Raw genomic sequence first — 19,516 nt, forward strand, 5'->3', positions numbered from 1 at the left:
CTGCTGTAAGTGAAGTCGCTAGCTATATGAACGCTGTATTAGTTGCTCTAGGATGGGTAAAATCGACCCAATCAGAAAAGTTTGATTCTGGTGGGGTGTGAACAACACCAAAGAAAACATCAGATGTTCTAGACAAGTCAATCGACTAAAAATAATTCGTCATTTTGGACTTATTAGGGATCGCACGTGACCATAAGTGACAACTCAGCCTAACTAGCTCGCCCCTTTAGAACTTCGTCCTCATCGTCTAATCACTCTCTCTGCCTTGACAGATTTCACTCGATGACTACAAATCTACAACCAAGGATGCTCCCTTGAACAACCGAAATGATTAAAACTATTAGCTCTTTTCTTATAGGTTAGAATTTAAATCCTATCACGACTGGAACGGCAGCCGGCCATCACATAGTATTGTCTAAAAGCTGCAATCGAGCGAAGTCGATTGCTTCAACAAACTTTTGAAAAGTCGACCGGCATTTAAGATAACCTAATTCCGTTATTGACTCTGGTAGGAACCCATTCGCGGTAATTTTGACCCACCAGGCGCAGTCATTGTTGTGGAATATCAGGGTGTCAAGCATTGCTTTGACCTTGACCGAGGAGATTCAAAATTCGACCCCCAATACGAGATCAATTTCAAATCCTTGAGAACTCTTTCATCGCTATTGCCCATCTTCATGAAGATATTCAGAAGTAAATAAGTGATAGGTCAGTGGAGCTTGAAATTATAGCTTATATAAGAGGATAAATAGATCAACCCTGGAGGGCTATAGCAGGAAATAGCAGGAAAGAGCAAAATTTGTGGGCTGCTCATCTCAAGAGTACTCTTTTTCCTAATTAGTCGTCGTACCTTAGGTTGTCCGGGTGCATTTGAGAGTTGTCAATATGGACTATTGTTTGGAAGGTTATCCGACGGATAATCATGTTCCCAACCAATAGCGGTCGTGAAAGTGCCTAGGCATCTGAGTATATGACTGGTGTTTGAAGAACCGACACGGCGTGTAGTACATTTAGGTACTCTGTACACGTACACGGTAAGTGGAAGAATGATAGCTCACAACGCAGGTGAACATATGAGAGTTCAAAATAAATTAGCCGTCAGTAGGCTTGGCCAATCATGAATCTAGTTCTACCACATGCTCGTAATCTCTCCATTTGCAGGGATGAACATTAAGCATAAGATAGGATGGAAATCAGGTCAGCCAAAGTACTCTGCAACTAACCATGTGTTTATGTATCAAAAATGGAATGTTTAACGTTTTTAGGCTAATTCCCTTGGCTACTTTTTAGTACTAGTCTCGATCGCCACTTTCTGCAGTTCGATGCAGTTGGGATCTCAATGAGTTATTACACGTACTTTGTACACTTGTTTGTCAAGGAATCTTGGTCGGGAAACTGACTACTAACTACAACTGGTTTGGTAAGAAAACCCCTTAATAGAAAAATGTAATTAACACACATGTACTCCATATTGAACCGACAACCATTGGAAATTGATTTTGTTGAAATTGATTGTTATTGACCTTGGGTGTTATCCTTAGGATGTAGATTAAGGGGAAAGAATACCGATACACGTACATTTCGGCCCGAAAACGGGGATTTTCCTTTTCAAGACGCACGTTTTTGGCAGGTTAAATACGGTAATTACAATACACTTCCGAAGCAAACTCTGAAAAGGCGCAAACGGATCAAAGCAATTCCTATTTGGTTTCTCACTAATGCCTCTTACTGTTGCTTCTTCCGTATCCTGGAATTCCGATCCATAGATAATATTCAGGTGCCCAATGTTGTGCGCATAGCACCGGAGTTGCCCGTGCTTCTCCTGCACGAGTCCCGACTGGTCTACGCAACCGTAATGGCAAGCTCCTAATCATATTATGGCCTAGTCATGGCTAACTCATACCCTAGCAGGTCCGAAACTAATTCCACTCCAATTTTCCACTTCCCTTCGCAGCCTTAACGGCTTGGGAACAACGGCGTCGTCCGTATACTTCCCTTGATCATGTTCAGTTCCCTTATTCGCCATATAAGCTCATTGAAGCAGCGCATCCCACTGTTAAAACAGCTACATATCAACTTCATATTCTTACACTATATATACATTCTCTCCTGGGTGATCATTGGCGCTGTCCTTGTATATGGCGAGCGCAATATCTCCTTTACTGATGCACTCTTCCAGGCGGCCGGTGCCGCCACTCAGAGCGGCTTGAATACGGTCAATATGAACAGCCTCAAGCTTTACCAGCAGATCGTGCTTTATTTCATTACTATGTTTTGCACTCCTATCTTCATCCATGGCGCTCTGGTTTTCATCCGACTTTATTGGTTCGAGAAGCGGTTTCAAAATGTGGTCCGGGATGCTCGCGCGTTGCGAACGACACGTTCGCGCATGGACACCGTTACCGGGGACAAACAAAGCGATGAAATACATCGTGCCGAGCTGGGAGTGGGTGGTCGGCCGATTGTGGTGCTTCGAAATAATTCTGGTGATGCGCGAGATAGCCGACTGCCTTCTCCATCCCCCTTTACACGAAACGAAGAATCGCATTCAGAGGGCGAATCCCCTGGCGGGAAGCTCGAAAGTAGCCGAACCAGCTCGGATGATACGGAGCAAGGCCCTGAACGTCGCTTCGGACTTGGCAGTCTTCGCGTGCCTACCCAGCTGAACCCGGAAGACCATATTCGCTTTGTGGAAAACCAGCGGAAGAATAAAGGTGCCCTGCGTATTCCCAGTCCCCGCGAGTACGACCGTGGCGGAGTTCCCGAGGCCCTCGGAGACGAGGACAACGACGGTGATAAAGACACAATTCAGCCGATGAGTCCTACGTTCCACAGGCGCAACAGTGCGTTTTCTGAGAACGATCACATCGGTCCCCTCGAAGGCCCACATATCACCATCAACGAACCAGATCATTTCCCTCGGACTCGTACCCGCCAAAGCACTTTCCCTCGCATAGAAACTCGACCAACCTTCCAAAGTGCCGCCACCAAAGATGTAAATGATAATGAAAATGCCGGGATAGAACCGCTTGCTACGGGGAACACATTCCGCGGAATCCTGCGCTCAATGACGCAAGAAAGATCAGCTCCCTCTCAGCCATACCTGAGTTGGAACGCGACGGTAGCGCGTAACTCCAACTTCGTCGATTTAACGGAAGAGCAGCGTGACGAATTAGGCGGCATTGAATATCGAGCCCTGAAGACCCTAGCAGTGGTCCTCATCTCTTACTACGTCGGTTTTCACCTACTCGGCCTGGTATGTATGGTTGGTTGGATTATGGGTGAACCCCGATGGGGAGACATTGTCAGAGCAGATGGTGTTGGTCGACCCTGGTGGGGAATTTTCACTGCTGCCTCTGCCTTCAACGACCTGGGTTTTACTCTGACACCGGATTCCATGTACTCCTTCCAATACGCTGTTTTTCCTCTCCTGCTCTTGAGTTTCCTGGTCATTATCGGTAACACGGCGTTCCCGTGCATGCTTCGATTTATGATTTGGACTCTATCAAAACTCACGCGACAAGGCACTGCGCTCTGGGAAGAACTCAAGTTTCTTCTTGACCACCCGCGTCGATGCTTTACCCTTCTCTTTCCTCGAAATGCTACCTGGTGGCTATTGGCCATTCTGTTTGCATTGAACGGTATTGATCTGATCTTCTTCATCATTTTGGACGTGAGTAAACTTCTCTAGCACCGTATCTCCTCTATGCCAGTATACTTACTTCCAACTCCTTCAGTTGAACGACTCGACAGTAACAGCACTGCCGCCTGGCATCCGAGTTCTTGCCGGCTTCTTCCAGGCCGCATCGACTCGAACAGCCGGTTTCGGAGTCGTTAGCCTTTCTGACCTCCACCCTGCTATTCAAGTCTCTTACCTAGTCATGATGTATATTTCCGTCTTCCCAATCGCCATTTCTGTGCGTCGCACAAATGTGTACGAAGAGAAAAGTCTAGGCATCTACGGTTTCGAAGACGAGCAAGAGGAAGACTCGAACCACCCGAGTTATATCAGCGCCCATTTGCGCCGCCAGCTAAGTTTCGACCTGTGGTACGTCTTCCTCGGGCTATTCATCATATCAATCGCCGAAGGAGGTCGCCTGCAGTCCACAGATGACTACAACTTTCAATTATTCAACGTCCTTTTCGAGGTCGTATCCGCATATGGTACTGTCGGTCTCTCGTTCGGCTATCCCGGCATCGACACCTCTTTCTCCGGCCAGTTCAACGTCGTTTCCAAACTTGTCATCATTGCCATGCAGATCCGTGGTCGCCACCGTGGTCTGCCCTACGCTCTAGACCGCGCCGTCCTCCTTCCGTCTGATGCACTCAACCGCCGCGAGACAGCAGACATGGAGCGCCGTATACGCCGCCGTGCTTCGAACCTCAGCGGAATAGAAACTGTCGGTCATGCGCCATCACGAACAGCCTCCCAGGCACGTACAGATGCGAACGGTATCTCTACTGGCATGGAGACCCGTGATTGGCATTTCCAGCCTGCTACAAACGGAGATTCTATCGTCCAAAGGTCTGGAACCTTGCATTCGGACCATTGATATATTATAGCGCTTTCTTTTCAACCTTGGATACCGTGTACATCTATATAGCTCTGGCGTTTTTTCATTGGGGATCTGTGGATATATTGCATATATATATACATCTGGCTTAACTATTTTTAATATTTTGGACATTTCAACCAATCAAATGGATTTACTCGAACTGTTTCAGTTCGAGTTTCATTCGAGTTTCGAACTGTATATCTCGTGACCTTATATGAAACCTTGAATTTGAACTAAAGACCTCGGCATAGATGCATTTTCATGCGCAATATCCCTGAATTTCGATAAGCTCAGATGATATAATGGATACGGATTTCATCTTTGATCTGGATAGATATTTTCAGCTCTCCAGAATTCAACAACTTCCTGCTTTGCAAACGTTTTCATACATAATCAAAAGACAGCAATATCGCAAATTCAAATTAAAGTACTTCCGGTCAATTCCTTTTATTGCCAGCAACCTTGGAATAAATGGGTATCTCACAAACAATCCCAAGTACATCAAAGTATGGATTGTTGAAGCGCAACAAAAAGCAGATGGTACATATTGTTTTTGGAGTGGGCTAATCATAGCTTTCGAAGAAGACTGCCCTCAGCAAAGGGATTTTCGGGCGCCACATCTAACATGGGACGAGTAGCAAGACGGTCACCAGTTGCAACACCGTGGCCAATTGGTTTACTGGCACCGGTAGTTTTACGGGCTCTCGACAGAAGACTATGAGGTTCAAACATGTTCTGTTGCATATTATCTCCTAAAGGAGCAGGCTCGTGGCGTGCTGTAGCTATTGTGTTCGAGCGATGCGGGGCCTGAGAAGGTACGTCGTGGTCTGGTCGTCGCCATGTTGTTGCAGATGGAATAGCCACCGACCCGGTGCCGTGATCAGGGCCAGTAGCTGCGTCGATGAGAGGACCTTGCTCCACATGGACGGCGCGACCCTTGCGCAAGTGCTGTGGTGCTTCCTGGAAGATGGGGGTGAGATCGACCAGAGGTTTCCCTTGTTTCTTAGTGGATTGGGTGTGGGCGAGGGAAGACAGGGTATCAGGGGCATGGGTCATCGTGTTCGAGCGGCTATTTTGTTGCGCTGGGGAATACGCGGGCGAGTAGTTTTGACTTCCGGATAGCATTCCAGTGAAGGGATCTGCCTTTGCTCGGTTTTCCTCCTTCTCTCGCTCGCGCATGACCTTTTGTCGTTGGGTGTAGTTACGCCCGAGCAGACCGGTTGGAGAGAAGGTTCCCGTCTCTCCCTCTTCTGCACCAAAACTTCGCGCCATTGGACTCTCGTTGTCAGATCCCGTGGCACTGGTGTCGATTGACAGCGGCTGGTAGGATGATTGTGACGGGCCATAGTCTCGCTTGAGACGAGCAAAAGGGCTTATTGTTGCAGTTGTCGGCCGGGGCTGTTCAACAGATGTCGCCTGGTTGATAAGCGGCTCTGTATAGCCAACCTGTCGTTCCAGAGACGGTTCATTCACTTGTCGGCCACCCTTTTGAGTCATAGACCGATTGAGGACATGGAGTTCAGGTTCAGGCTCCCTACCAGCTCCTAATTCATTAACCAGATACCAGCTACGCCAGCTTTGCACGACTTGATACCACTTGTCTGCTTCAGCACGATCGTTCGTAGTGAAGAAGTGCAGGAAGTTTTCAGTGGACAAGAACATGGACGACTTCTGTTGACTTTTGATTGCAAAGCAAATCTTCTTCGGGGGCTTGATCTCTTTCGCTAGAGCCCGTGCATTTGGAGAGTAGATGTCGAAATCAGACAAATGGCAGATGTTTGTCATGTCAGTAGAGTTTCCCTTCTTGCCAATCATGATCTGGCCGTCTGCACGTAGAGTAACATATCGTTTGTCCCATTTGCGAGGACGACGAGAATAGTACACATAAACAGTAGTCTCAGTGGGCTTTTTGCTCGAAACATTTCCGGCGTCGACTTGAGCTAGGGCCTCTGCTCCTGAAGGTGGGATGATAATAAGTCGATTGTCCGCATCGTGAGCCCAAGAATTCATCACATCTCGGACATGCTCGTATCGACGCAAGGGTCGCTCCAGACCAACCTGACAAAAAGATTCAATAAGAATGAACGTTTCGGGGTTGATATCCTTCGAAAGGAGGTCATAAGCAGCATGTAAAAGATTTTGGACTGTCGTCAAGGGCGTCACTACCAGCTCAGTAGAGGCATCGCCATACTGTACCAGGACTTTGCGCTCGCCTGCATTGACAGCAGAGACTGGCGCATCTATTCCAGGAATAAGGCCACCTCCACCTGAAGTTATGTATTTTGGTGCCTGATCCGATTCTTTATTCTTCGTAGATTGCAGCACTTTCTGGAAGAAAGATCTGCGTTGAGGCTGGTCTGCGGCGCGCGAACTTTTGGAACAGCTTGTCTCCACTTGTCGATCTTTCTTGATTTCGTGAGCTTGCACAGTCGGCCTTTTCTCCTCTCTTTTCAGCTGCTGCCTTGCCTGCTTCTCTAGCTTGGTAGACCGAGACGGAGTTGGGTCTGATGAAGACTGAGAGCCTCCAGTCAATTGAGCCATCGCATTGAGCCTGTGGATTTCCCTGAGACGCTCCTCTTCTTCATCTTTGGCCCGTGCGCGTTTCGAAACGTCTGGCACAGGAGGTGCAGCCTGATGTTTTGTGCGAGCGGGGATTGGCGGCATGGTAGCACAAGCGTCGACTTTTTCAGGGGCCCGATTGCGCCGGTAGCGCGACATACTTCTTGCAATAGAGGGATTTTGATCACTGGAATTGTTGGTACCGGATGTAGTTGGGCGGGACACTGGTACTTTGGGCTGCACTTCATTGTCCATCTTGCTAGCCTCTCGCGCCGCACGGTATCGTGACATCTTTGATGCCGAGGGGAGTGGTGTATCAGAGAGAGTCCCCATTGCGAACAAAGAGGTCGCTTGGTGGGGGGCTAGGGTATTCACTCGAAGTTGGAAGTCACAGGATCAGGATTCTCGGAAATTTAGGGTTCTAATGGCGTCGCAAACCAAATCGCATACTGGCAAGGCTGTGAAGTGGTGGGATGTTAGTACATGTGCACAAAAACTTTATGGCAAGGGAAAAGTGGGCAAGAGCGAGTTTACAGGTCTATACGACCAAAAAAAGAAAGGAAAGGGGAAAAAAAAACAATAGTAGGATGATCAAGGAAGGGGGGCCAATGTATGATGTTGGAACAGAATGCGCCAGTTGCCCCAGCGGATTTTGTCAGACGGCTCGATTTGCAATAGATCGGCAATCCGTTAGAGAGCGCGATCTTGAATCGAACCGCATCGGGAAAGTGATCACAATGTAACTCAGTAACTCACCTACAGAGATATAAGTTGAGTGAAGAAGATAGAAGGGGAAGAAAAGAGTTGTGGAGCAGTTGTGGAGCGGGAGAACGTTTCCGGGGGTTTCAAGGGGTTTACATTCTTGGGATTCCGGGCACTCCATCCTCCACCGTGTATTCCTGTGGTTCACTAGCGAGTTTCATCAAACCTGAAGCAATTAGAAACACGGAGTCATAACATATATTGGGAAAAGTACCTCCGTGCTTTAGCACTCTAGGCTCCACACGGGGTTCCTCCGATGGTCCACCAAGTGGGGGATCGAAGATTTAACGTTCTTTATGTCAGTCCATTCAGGTCTAATTTTAGCCTGAGGTTATTTCTGCCGGCTAAACACCGGGCCTGTAATATCTTCGCATCCTCACTTTAGAGCCCTCAATAAGTAGATTCTAGGTGCGCATATTACCATTTCCAATTGACCATCAGGCAAGATTGGGTTAGCAATAAGGCCAAAGCGCACCGAATTAGGCCTAGTTCATGGGATGGAGATCCACCTCTACGCCATAATGATAGTAGCAAAGCCGCTCTATTGCTGTCCGTAATTTGCCATTTTTGATATTACTGGGCTGAAGATATCTGGAAAACGCATTTCCTGTGTTTGACTGGGCTCACCAGTATGCAGTTCAGCAGTCGTGAGGGCCAGCCGATAGCTACATATCAGACTAGTATTCGGGTCAATCATGCACTGACCATTACCATAAGTGAAATGAACCTTTTCAAACCTTGAAACACTGCAGGCCCTGAAGGTGTATATCAATAGTCAAATCAGTTTTAACCCTAGAGGGGCCCGAGGCCATCCAGTCAAGATCGGAGATGTCGGAAACAGCGATTTCACCAAAGAGTGTGTCCACTATCAGGAAAACTTGAATATCGTGGGTGCAAAGTCATGTGTTTACTGTGCTAGAGGTTTCTTTGTTCTCATTCTCTCTGAGGATGAGATGTTTCGCGAGTCCCCTTCGGGACTTTTCAGTAACCATTTACCGTAACAAAATTGCTTGTTCAGAGTCCATGTTATAGCCGATGGTAGCCCTGGAGATCGCCTAGATAATAGCGCTCGGATTGATATGTCGATGGTGGTTTGACGTAAAATCAGCATTTCAATTGAATGAGTTGGAATTGCTAGACAAGTAACAGGTTCATGATGAAGAACAAAGAGCAAAGACATTACCTATTTAGGTAGTGGAGCTCGGTCAGTTACGTCATCCCAAAACCCCGCCAGACCACTTGAAGTGAAACCGGTCAGCAAAATATCTTCTCTTCCTCAATTACCATCATGTCGTCCACCGTCCTTGTTACTGGAGCTAGTGGCTTTCTCGGACGCCAAGTTTTCAGCCTCTTCCAACGTTCGGGGGTCCTGGCTGTCGGCCAAGGCTTTTCGCGCGCAGCTCCGCCGACGATCCTCAAAGCTGACTTGGAAAGCACCGAAGAGATTAAAAGCCTTATCGACGATGTCAAGTAAGTTAAACCTCATTATGGAAAAACGAAAAGAAGAAAAATGCAATTGGCAAGTTATCATCTCGATACTAATGCATCCATCATCTCTAGACCCCAAATTGTCATCCACTGTAGGTCAAAATAAGCTTCAACAAACGTGCATAAGCTTATCCAAAATTTTAGGTGCCGCAAACAGATCTCCAGATCTATGCGAAAAGAACCCTGAACGGGCACGCAAGGTCAATGTCGAGGCCACACGGACGCTAGCTGCTGAGTGCTCGTCCCGCGGCGCCTTTCTCATCTACATTTCGACTGACTATGTCTTCCCCGGTGTGGAGGGTGAAGCGCCATATGAGGTAGGTTCTGAGACTCATCCGCCAAACCTGTACGGTGAATTGAAGCGAGATGGAGAGACCGCCGTCCTGGAAGCAACCCAGGATACAGGACTTGGAGTGGTACTGCGCGTGCCGGTATTGTATGGGAGCGCGAAAGAAAACTCCGAGAGCGCTGTCAATTGCTTAGTTGATGCTGTGATGAAAGCACAAGATGAGAATGCTGCCGTTAGCATGGATGACTGGGCTCAACGATATCCCACCAGCACAGAAGACGTGGCACGTGTCTGTCGGGATATCGTCATCAAGTATATCAAGGAGAAAGATCGGGTGAAGGAGCTACCTCGTATTTTACAGTTTACTTCCGAGGACCGCATGACCAAATATGAGATTTGTGAGACACTGGCTAAAGTTCTCGGAGTGCCTCTTCCCGGAATGGTCCGCAACAGGAAGGGCAATGACCCTGGTGGTGTTCAGCGGCCGTACGATACTCACATGTCCACCAAGGTACTGAAGGACTTGGGAATTGATGTTCATACCATGGACTTTGCTGCTTGGTGGTAAGTAACGACCTGTCTTTTCTTTTGGCTTTGGCGCTAATTTCAATCAGGCGACGGGAATTGGGCGCATATAAAAAATAGTTGAACAACCAGTAAGGCTGGAAGTGCCCCATGTCGTAAATATTTGTATAGGAACCAAAATGTAAATCAATTCCACGCAATCTTACCTTCATAATTAGTGATTCCAACCTTGCAAGATTTATGTGTCAATGGATGTAGCGCATGGCAGCTCCTCACCTGCCCAGATGGATATCAAATTCACCGTTCGGCTTCATATTCAAGGCCTTGGATCTCTGGGAGTGATCACCCGAGGTGCTTTTTCCAAAGTTGCCTTTTCCTCTCGTGAATACCCATACAATACCATACCATATGGGGGTGGGGGTAATGCACATACGCATACTGCACTCTCATTTGCCCACTAGAATCCACTATTCCTTTGGTAGTCAGACCTCCATTTGACAGACCTCGACGGTCACATGTCCTAATTATGTGATCGTAACAATCAGCGAAGTCAATAAACATCACATCTGATCGATTGCTCTCTGGTGAAGTGATCATAACATTTCTCGGATGACAATCGTTCATTCGAATAGCGTATTCTTGAAATAGAGTGGCTGACATAAGCTTGGTTTTAGGGTGTCCCTAGTAAAAAAAGGGCGGTGTTTGCTCTAACAGCGCCCTAAAAAAAACATGGTGTCTCTATCAATCGCCTGTGGCCATTCCAAGCTGACTAAACTAGACAAATTATAAATAGAATCGGGCCTTTGACACATCCATATGGTTATGTGACTGGATACCCATCAACATTTCATGGACTCGAGGTATTGCATTTTCTTTAAGCTGCAACCTCATCCAACGCCATCAAAACTTTGCCAAAGGCCCAAAATGAGCCTCTCGGAGAAGTTTGCATGTGTCTTCAATGTATTCGAAACTCTGAGGCAGCCCTCTTTCAGGATGGTTGTAATGAGCGAACGCATGTGGTACTCCCTGGTATTGCTTCATGGTAACCTGATTTCCTGCAAGCTTTAGAAGGTTGCCATAAAATTCACCTTCATCTCTTTCTAGGCCAAACTCAGCTGTGACAATGTGAGCTCTCGCAAGATTAGAGAATGAAGGTGCCAGGACTGGCGTGCATCTCCAATCACCAGTCAGAATCTTCTCCTGGGTACCTATGTTAAAATAAGATGTTAGAGTCTTAACAGCGGGGGTGAAAATCAGATCTTACCTTCATCAGCTCCAAGCCAATACCTGAGGAACCATTGTTCTCGCCCCAATGGGCCCCATGGAGCGTCATGGTATAGCAGAACACTCTCATATGGGCAGCTTAATGCATCAAGCTTGCGATTTCTTAGACAGTACCGCATATCTGTTGCAGGCACAACAAGGAGCTGTAGTTTAAGCTCTACCCCTTCGTCTCGAGCAAAATGTGATAACACAGCTGACATATGCCCTCCTGCCGAGAGACCTCCGATAGACACGCTCGAGGGATCCACGTTAAAAAAAATAGGTCAAGCTTGGCGTATGGGACCCCACCATATATAAGCCGATTACAACACGATTTACCGCCACCTAAAAGTGAGTACTTTGCTGGTAATTCTCAAGATACAAGCGCTCTTGAGGTGTTTATTGCGCTGGCAGATCTCACCAGTATTCTTGACTATTGCCTTGAACAAGTGTATAACATTCATCATGACAATCCTGACTTGAGTTGGAACCTCCATTCAAAGCTTGACCAATGGGTTCAGAATTTAAAAGGAGATGTTCGCAAAATCATTATTCACGGTGTCAAGCTAGATATTCCCGGTGCATCGAATTTGCGCCTTGCCTTTTTATCTATAAAGCTACTGCTACAGCGTATAGATCTAGATCGGTGGCGTCAAAGCTCTAACTCAATAAATCCAGCGCAATTGGCAAATCAGAGCATTTTGCCTCGGAGAACTGCTGAGGAGATTGTAGTTCTTGTCCAGGAACTGCAGGATGAGCATCTGGGGGATTTTTGGCGCCCTGTCGCAGCGTTTATATTTACGTCCACAACCACATTCCTTTTGCGATGCGCTCTTGAAACGGGCAGCCATTCTGAACTTTCATATAACTCGTCTCTTCAGATGGCTCACGAATTTCTTTCGTCCCTAAGGTCACATAAGGAGAGGATGGGGTGGGATCTAGCCGATACATGCCTGGCCCAGCACTCTGAAGTTGTTGAAACATTGTTGAGCTCAGCGCCGATTCGCGATGCAACGAATCTCAATCAACAGGCATTTATGCCAGATATGGATTTCATTGGCGCTATGTTTCCCAGTGTTTGGGATAATTTAACAAGTATTTATGAGTGAAGAACAAAATAACATTCATATCTTTTGATTTTTATCTCCCGACTAGAACTATATCCTTGTAAATAATATTGATTAAACATGTCTGAGGTTGATTCCGCGGGACGAGAAATTTTTTGATGCCATCAATCGTCGTAGAAACTGAGCGAGTTAGATCCGCGGAAGTTACTCAGAGTGGATCAGCCAACTATACTCCGCGGGCCGTAGACTGTTGTATGCCACACCACCCGTGGAGATTGCTATACCTAGTGATATGAGGAAAGCTCGTAGGCAGTGTAGTCAGAATGCACAGGTCGATTCAGCTAGAGATGAGGAACGAACACAAAACCAAACTGTCTGCGAACCAGTAAGGGTGTCTAGAGAATGTAGGGGTAGGGTCAGAGATGTGTGGAAGGATGTAGATTTGTCTTATACTATGTCTAGTTGTTGGAATATGGAACAAAGCAGTCATGTGATCAAATTGTTACTTTATAATAGATAGCAAACTAAGAATGAAAACCAGACTTTACAACCACTTCAAGAGGACACAAAGATATCATAGGGGCGTAAAGCGTTACCTGTGATAGGTGTCAGAAGTGGGCGTTAGCCTCATCACCTTTATCGAATAGCTATTCCACACTTGGTACAGGTGTACCGACACTTAGTCTCTCTAGTTTTGATCTATATGGGCGCTTTTGGGCCGCAAATTTCCACTCTACCACGTGAAACCCTTCTGTAATATTTATTAAAATTAAAGCAAGGCGTTTTATGCGTGACGGTCTTCGCCACTTCAATGCTAATTTATGTCAACCCAAAACGCATAAAGTGGCCGATCAAACCTCGGAACGCAATCCTCTTAAATCTGCCACCTGCGGCTTGAATCACCCAAATCCTTCCCTTATTGCCAACCATGCTGAAGGAACTTGAATCCCCTGTGAATGATATTATAGAGGAATATAGCCTCAGTACCCAAGATGTGTCTCTTCTATGTCAGTGGACAGGAGATGCTCCGATGCGCTCCGATGATCTCGTGCACCGCCAGTTTAGCTCTGTCTCCAATCGCTATGGAGATAAGACAGCTGTTTGTGCTTGGGATGGCGAGTTGACATATAGTCAGCTGGATGAACTATCCTCCCAACTTGCATGGCACCTCCAAGCACTCGGCGTAGGGCCAGAAATTTTCATCCCAATTTGTTTGGAAAAGACACACTTGGCAGTAGTGGCAGTACTGGGTGTCATCAAGTCCGGTGGTGCATTTGTCCTTCTGGATCCTTCTCATCCTACTGAGCGTTTGAAGGAAGTGTATAAAGATGTCCAAGCCAGGGTCATGATCACATCAACACATCAAGAGATTCCATTGGCCACTCAACGTTTGGCAGCCACTATTATCGACATCACAGATCCAAGTTCTAAATGGCGACATAGTTCTACACCCAGAACACCTCCAGCCTCCTCTGTCCAGTCAACTAATGCGGTATGGTGTGCTTTTACATCAGGGTCATCTGGCCGACCAAAAGGAGTGGTCATTGAGCATGTCGCTTTCTGTTCTTTGACGGCAACTTATATCGAAAAAGCCCGTTTAACGCCCTACTCACGAGTTTTACAGTTTGCATCCTTCGCTTTTGATGCTTGCATAACCGACATCCTAGCCACCCTGCTAGCAGGCGGCTGTGTCTGTGTTCCGTCAGAGAGGGAACGTCGTGAAGATCTTGGGAATGCAGCAACGCGCATGCAAGTCAACTGGGCAAACTTGACCCCAACTGTCTTTCGCACAATGGTGCCTCCGGATTTCCCAACCCTACAAACCGTTATTCTTAGTGGCGAGCCTATGTCGATACGGGAGGTACGCGTCTGGCAAGATAATGTCCACTTGATGAATGTCTATGGCCCAGCAGAAGGCTGTGTGAAGTTTACTCTGCAACCCTCTATTACATCCCAATCTGATTTGCGCAATATCGGCTATCCTATGGCAGGTGATTGTTGGGTTGTTAATCCATCAGACCACAATAAGCTCGTCCCAATTGGGGCAGTTGGGGAGTTGATTCTTGGAGGGCCAAGGATTGGTCGGGGGTATATCAACAACCCTGCCGCAAACACAGCGTCCTTCATAACTGAGCCCCCACCATGGTTGAAGCAGTTCCGAGAGCACACAGATGGAACTCGTCTATATAAAACCGGTGATCTCGTCAGCTATGCCGCAGATGGCTCTTTATGCTTTATTGGTCGAAAGGACCTTCAGATCAAGATCCGCGGGCAGCGAGTGGAGACCAGCGAAATTGAAACCATTATTCAGCAATTATTTCCACTAGCAAAGGGTGTGATTGTCGAACTAGTGTCAAGCCAGGAGGAGAGCTCTCCAAAAGTTCTCACGGCCTTCATTGAGGTCAAACATGATGGATGTGGTGATATCCCCTGTCAAAGCTCCGAGAAAAGCCTTTTTGCTGTTCCCTGTGGCGAGCTTCAACGATCTCTGGTAATGTTGGAGCAGAAGCTACGAAATTGGCTCCCAGTCTATATGATTCCGGCGCGATTACTGATAGTTCGGCTTTTACCCTCAACCGCATCCGGTAAAACAGATCGTCGAAAATTACGCGAGCAAGCGTCGATTCTGAGCCTTGAAGAGCTTGCGCTGTTCACTAGCGGAAGTCAACACCAACGGCAGCTACCTTCCACGCCAGCAGAAGAGGTGGTGTGGCAGGTATGTGCCGAAGTCCTAAAGCTTCCTGCGGAGAGCATTGGGATGAATGATTCATTCTTCCACCTTGGTGGTGACTCAATCCTTGCCATTCAACTTGCATCAAGGGCCCGTCAGAAGGGTACTATATTCAAAGTTATGGATATCTTCCAAAGTCCAAGGCTTATTGACCTATCGAACATCGCATGCTACAGTCAAGTCCTACAGGGGTGCCCTGACCCACAAACTACCCTACAGGCTCCATTAATAATGCCAGTCGCACTAGAAGATGTCTTAGCCAACATTCCCGCATCTTCCCGCCATATACTATACCCCGAAAATGTTCACCGCATCCTTCCAGTGACTGATGGTCAGCGTCTTAGACTTCACGAACCCTGCAAGTATTTTATTCTCCGCATCTGTGGCAATATCGATATAGATCAGCTGAATGCCACATGCCAAGCTTTATTGAGACGACACGAAATCTTGCGGTCAGTCTTCCGGAACCACAATTCTATGTGGGTACAGATAGTGTTAAAGCACCTTGAACTACACCTCGTGCGGTACAAAACTGATGCTGATCGGGACCTATTATCCTTTGTTAAGGATATCTGCGAGGAAGATGAAATTGCAATCCCTCCACTTGATGTCCCGCTCGCCTATTTCTCTTTTGTTCAAGGCCATGATGATAGCGCCTTTCTCATACTTCGCCTCTCTCACGCGCTGTACGATGGATATTCTTGGGGGATCATTTCCAAAGATTTGAAGCACTTATATGACAACCTTGCATTAAGCGAACCAGTTCCATACTCGGTCCATATGGAGCAATGGGCTCGGGCCCAGGTCGATAAGAATTCCTTGGAATTTTGGCAAAGATATTTGACAGGGTTTCGAATGTCTCATATCGGAGATATTACCCGCACAGCTTCTGCTACATTGACCAACTCTTATATGGTAGAAGCGGAAACCAAGATTCCATTCGTCGAGCCTCCTGCGGGTATCACACTGGCAACCGTTGTGAAAGTTGCTTGGGCATTGACCCTTGCTCGCTTCACTGGAATATACAATGTAGCATTTGGCTTAACTACCAGCGGGCGAAGCTTGGACTCCCTTGCCACCAATGAAATCGTTGGTCTTTGCATGAACCGAGTGGCAGTTTGCATTCAACCAGATCTCAACCAGACTGTTCTAAAATTGATGGAGTCTGTCCAGCGTCAATATGCAGAGAGTCTGGCCTTTGAGTTAGTCGAGTATTGTAACATTGTGGAGGACACCAAAGAGTCCATGTTTGGAAGCGTTCTGACCTTCCAGAATACCCGTTTTCGACAAAAGGGCTTTGAACTTGGACAGGCCAAATGCTCGTGGGTACCTTTGAGTATTGGCTCCCTGAGAACCCGGAATCATGTTGAACTAGAGGTTCTCCCCGGTGATAACGACTTGGAGATTTGGTTAGGAGCACCAAACATAATTTGGGGACAGGACCGTGCGAACGAGATTCTCCGGGTACTGAGCCGATTTATTCCTCTCCTGGCCGAGAATGCAGAGGTACGGCTGTGTAACCTTGGATTTTAGTTGCTTTTCTTAATTTATCTCGTCTATTTGTCATTGAAGCATGGAAATATAGGTGAAATTTGACTTATTTATCGATTAATTAGAGTGACAGATGCTACGACAAATTCTGAAGTAATATTCGTACTGATCTTCGTACTAATCTTTCAGGCAAGTTATGTACAAACGAAGCACTTGGTGTAGGAAATTCAATTAAAAACTGAAATCGTGAGTTAGTTCCGAGCGCGTCTGTAAAGCACCTAAGTCAAAATACACAACGTAATAGCTTCCCACCTCCAATCTTCCACTCAATGATTCATTCGCAATACGATCTTAAAAAAAATTGGCCATAATCCAGATTGCTGATGCTGATAGCTCCATGTCGTTCAAGGATTGCTATGCAGACATACAAAGCTTGCTGGAGCGAGATGTCCGAGGGAGACATTGCGCGTAGCAAGCTCGTGGGCCTTTTAATTTTCAGCGCGAGTGAACTTTCTTTGGGCGTTCCTGTCTGTGTGGTGGTGAAATATTCGGTCAACAGCACATTTCGAGCTGCACTTAATGTTGCAGCATGCACCACCAGGATGAAAGGCCATAGAACGGGGTTGAGCCTGGATCGCCGGAAGAAGGTCGTGCAATTTGTAGGCAGCTTCGATGCAGAGAGAAGCTATGGCACTAATCAAGTTGCTGCTATCATTGAAAATGCAGGACACAATGGATACAACAGTCAAGATTCGCATGTGGTGACCCACCATACTACTAACTGACCGCCGGCGTGTGGCTTCAGTACTGCTGAGCGGACGGGAAGCCCTGGTCGTATGTGCTAGATAGATTGAAAGAAGAAGTCATACCATACATGTATCAAAATTCGAGCAATAAGAAAACTGAATCTAACTCTACTACGCATTATGACCATGCATTATTAACATGTGCGCTAAAATAAAGATATTGAGTACAGAGTACAGAATACTCCTTATGAAATACATTATACCCCGTACATCTACTGAGGTCCTCCTATTCATTCAGTGTATATATATTATAGCAAAACTATTCAAAAACAAAAAAAAAAACATACAACAGCTAGGATTCGCATGTGGTCACCCACCATACTACTAACTAGCCGGCGTGTGGCTTAAGTACGGCTGAGCGGACGGGAAGCCCTGTTCTCCACACCCTATGGTCGTATGTGGTAAAGAGTTTTAAAGAAGACATTATACCATATGAGCATCAAAAAGTCGATGTCGGTTCACAGGGATCTCGATGCATGTTCATTCCAAGTCCCCGCGATGGAATTGGATATGCCCCGATCCCACTAGTTCTATTCACTTCCCGAGTCCATTCACTGCAGTAAACCAGATTCCATTGGTTCCAACAGTCAAGCAATAAGAAAACTGAATCTATACTACGCATTATGAACATGCATTATTAACATGTGCGCTAGAATAAAAATATTGAGTACAGAGTATTTATCTATAGATTGGACTAGTATTACGCACCGTAGATCCGTAGACCTAAACTATAAGTACAACAACGTATCTTACTGATGAGGTAAACTCGCAACCCGAAGTCTATAGAGTAATCGGTCAAAGGTCCCTTGGATCAAGAGCGCTGACTAGGTCAATACCGGAGTAATCCCCTAGTCATATTGTTTCTATGATCTGAGAAGGTAGAGTATCTAATCAATAGCAATTAAGAGTAACAGTGAGATGAATTCGTTCTGTCTAGTAATCTGTATCTCCAAAGTAACAATTGCGAATAAACACCAAAAACTAAATACAGTAAATAACTGTTGATGAACGATTTAAGAGTGCCTTAGCAAAGGAGTAACTCATATAACATCTGGTTGTTTAAGCCAAATGTGTCGCTCGCTTAGCGAGCGTAGCTAGCTAGTCGCTCGTTACTGAGAACAGTGAGCTCCAACAAACCGCTACTCAACACCGTAGACAATCCACCGATCTGGTAGTGGACTCCTACTAGTTGAATATTGCAGTTGTTGTGAAGTCTGCTTTTTCATTATGAAAGAACTAGCTACTTATAGTATATGGGTGCCCCTCTGCCCTGGACGAATGTCAACATTCGTCCGAGACAGAAGAGACGGTGAAGACGAGACATTACTGTCGCGAATGCACATCGCTCAAGGGTGTCGTTTGCGATGAATGCATATCGTTCAAGGATGCCGTGATATACTAATCTAGTTCCAGAGTCACTGTCTTGGCAGAAGCTTTTTTTCGGCCGAAATACTTTCCGTCTGTTGATGGCCTTGTTTCTCGGCTGTCGCAACAAAATGAGAGTTGAAATGGTTTACTTTAAGATATAGAGATCAAAAAACTGAGGATAAGATGACTACAATCCCAGGACTCTGAGAAGGGAAGAATCAATTATCAGTCGGAATAGCGACTAATTGCATGCTCTTAATCTGCGAGGGAAGACGGTAGTGGTAGAGATGATCTATTGATATTATGGAGGATGAGCTAATAGCTAGGTCATTATGTGACCACGGGTGAATATCTGTAACTTTTGGTCGACGCTACCTATAGGGATGACGTACTATATCTTTATCTATCTTATTCTTTAGCATCTTACTGCTATTCAATAGAGCAGTATATGTTGCTTTATCTTTGACTGTTCCCAGAGCCACTTTAAGCTGGTGATGAACCCTTTATAGGCGTCTATAATCATGCTTACGCATTTTCCTTCTTAGCTTAAGTACTTATATTATACAATTGATAGTATTGTGATGAGAGTTCAGTGAAAACTGGGCCTGTTG

General features: G+C 46.3%; 6 protein-coding genes across 6 annotated transcripts; 4 read left to right on the top strand and 2 right to left on the bottom strand.

Annotated features, from left to right (window-relative positions):
* Positions 1 to 2,002: 2,002 nt before the first annotated feature.
* On the top strand, positions 2,003 to 4,553 carry N7495_001331 (potassium ion transporter; the record flags this gene model as incomplete). The annotated part of the gene is made up of 2 exons (XM_057204001.1): positions 2,003 to 3,673; positions 3,738 to 4,553. The coding sequence occupies 2 exons, from the start codon at positions 2,003 to 2,005 to the stop codon at positions 4,551 to 4,553; spliced, it is 2,487 nt and encodes an 828-aa protein (XP_057068074.1).
* A 570-nt stretch (positions 4,554 to 5,123) lies between these two features.
* N7495_001332 (uncharacterized protein) lies at positions 5,124 to 7,448 on the bottom strand (the record flags this gene model as incomplete). Its single annotated transcript, XM_057204002.1, has 1 exon — positions 5,124 to 7,448. The coding sequence occupies one exon, from the start codon at positions 7,446 to 7,448 to the stop codon at positions 5,124 to 5,126; it is 2,325 nt and encodes a 774-aa protein (XP_057068075.1).
* A 1,717-nt stretch (positions 7,449 to 9,165) lies between these two features.
* On the top strand, positions 9,166 to 10,299 carry N7495_001333 (dTDP-4-dehydrorhamnose reductase family protein; the record flags this gene model as incomplete). The annotated part of the gene is made up of 4 exons (XM_057204003.1): positions 9,166 to 9,347; positions 9,438 to 9,457; positions 9,510 to 10,218; positions 10,269 to 10,299. 4 exons carry the CDS (start codon positions 9,166 to 9,168, stop codon positions 10,297 to 10,299), a joined length of 942 nt encoding a protein of 313 aa, XP_057068076.1.
* Positions 10,300 to 11,079: 780 nt separating this feature from the next.
* N7495_001334 (uncharacterized protein) lies at positions 11,080 to 11,663 on the bottom strand (the record flags this gene model as incomplete). The annotated part of the gene is made up of 2 exons (XM_057204004.1): positions 11,080 to 11,387; positions 11,444 to 11,663. 2 exons carry the CDS (start codon positions 11,661 to 11,663, stop codon positions 11,080 to 11,082), a joined length of 528 nt encoding a protein of 175 aa, XP_057068077.1.
* N7495_001335 (fungal specific transcription factor domain-containing protein) lies at positions 11,664 to 12,551 on the top strand (the record flags this gene model as incomplete). Its single annotated transcript, XM_057204005.1, has 1 exon — positions 11,664 to 12,551. One exon carries the CDS (start codon positions 11,664 to 11,666, stop codon positions 12,549 to 12,551), a length of 888 nt encoding a protein of 295 aa, XP_057068078.1.
* Positions 12,552 to 13,437: 886 nt separating this feature from the next.
* Positions 13,438 to 16,773, top strand: N7495_001336 (non-ribosomal peptide synthetase; the record flags this gene model as incomplete). The annotated part of the gene is made up of 1 exon (XM_057204006.1): positions 13,438 to 16,773. One exon carries the CDS (start codon positions 13,438 to 13,440, stop codon positions 16,771 to 16,773), a length of 3,336 nt encoding a protein of 1,111 aa, XP_057068079.1.
* Between the last annotated feature and the right edge of the window lie 2,743 nt (positions 16,774 to 19,516).

Source organism: Penicillium taxi (assembly GCF_028828555.1).
Source record: "Penicillium taxi strain IBT 34144 chromosome Unknown utg000001l_segment0_segment0, whole genome shotgun sequence".
Classification (NCBI taxonomy): domain Eukaryota; kingdom Fungi; phylum Ascomycota; class Eurotiomycetes; order Eurotiales; family Aspergillaceae; genus Penicillium; species Penicillium taxi.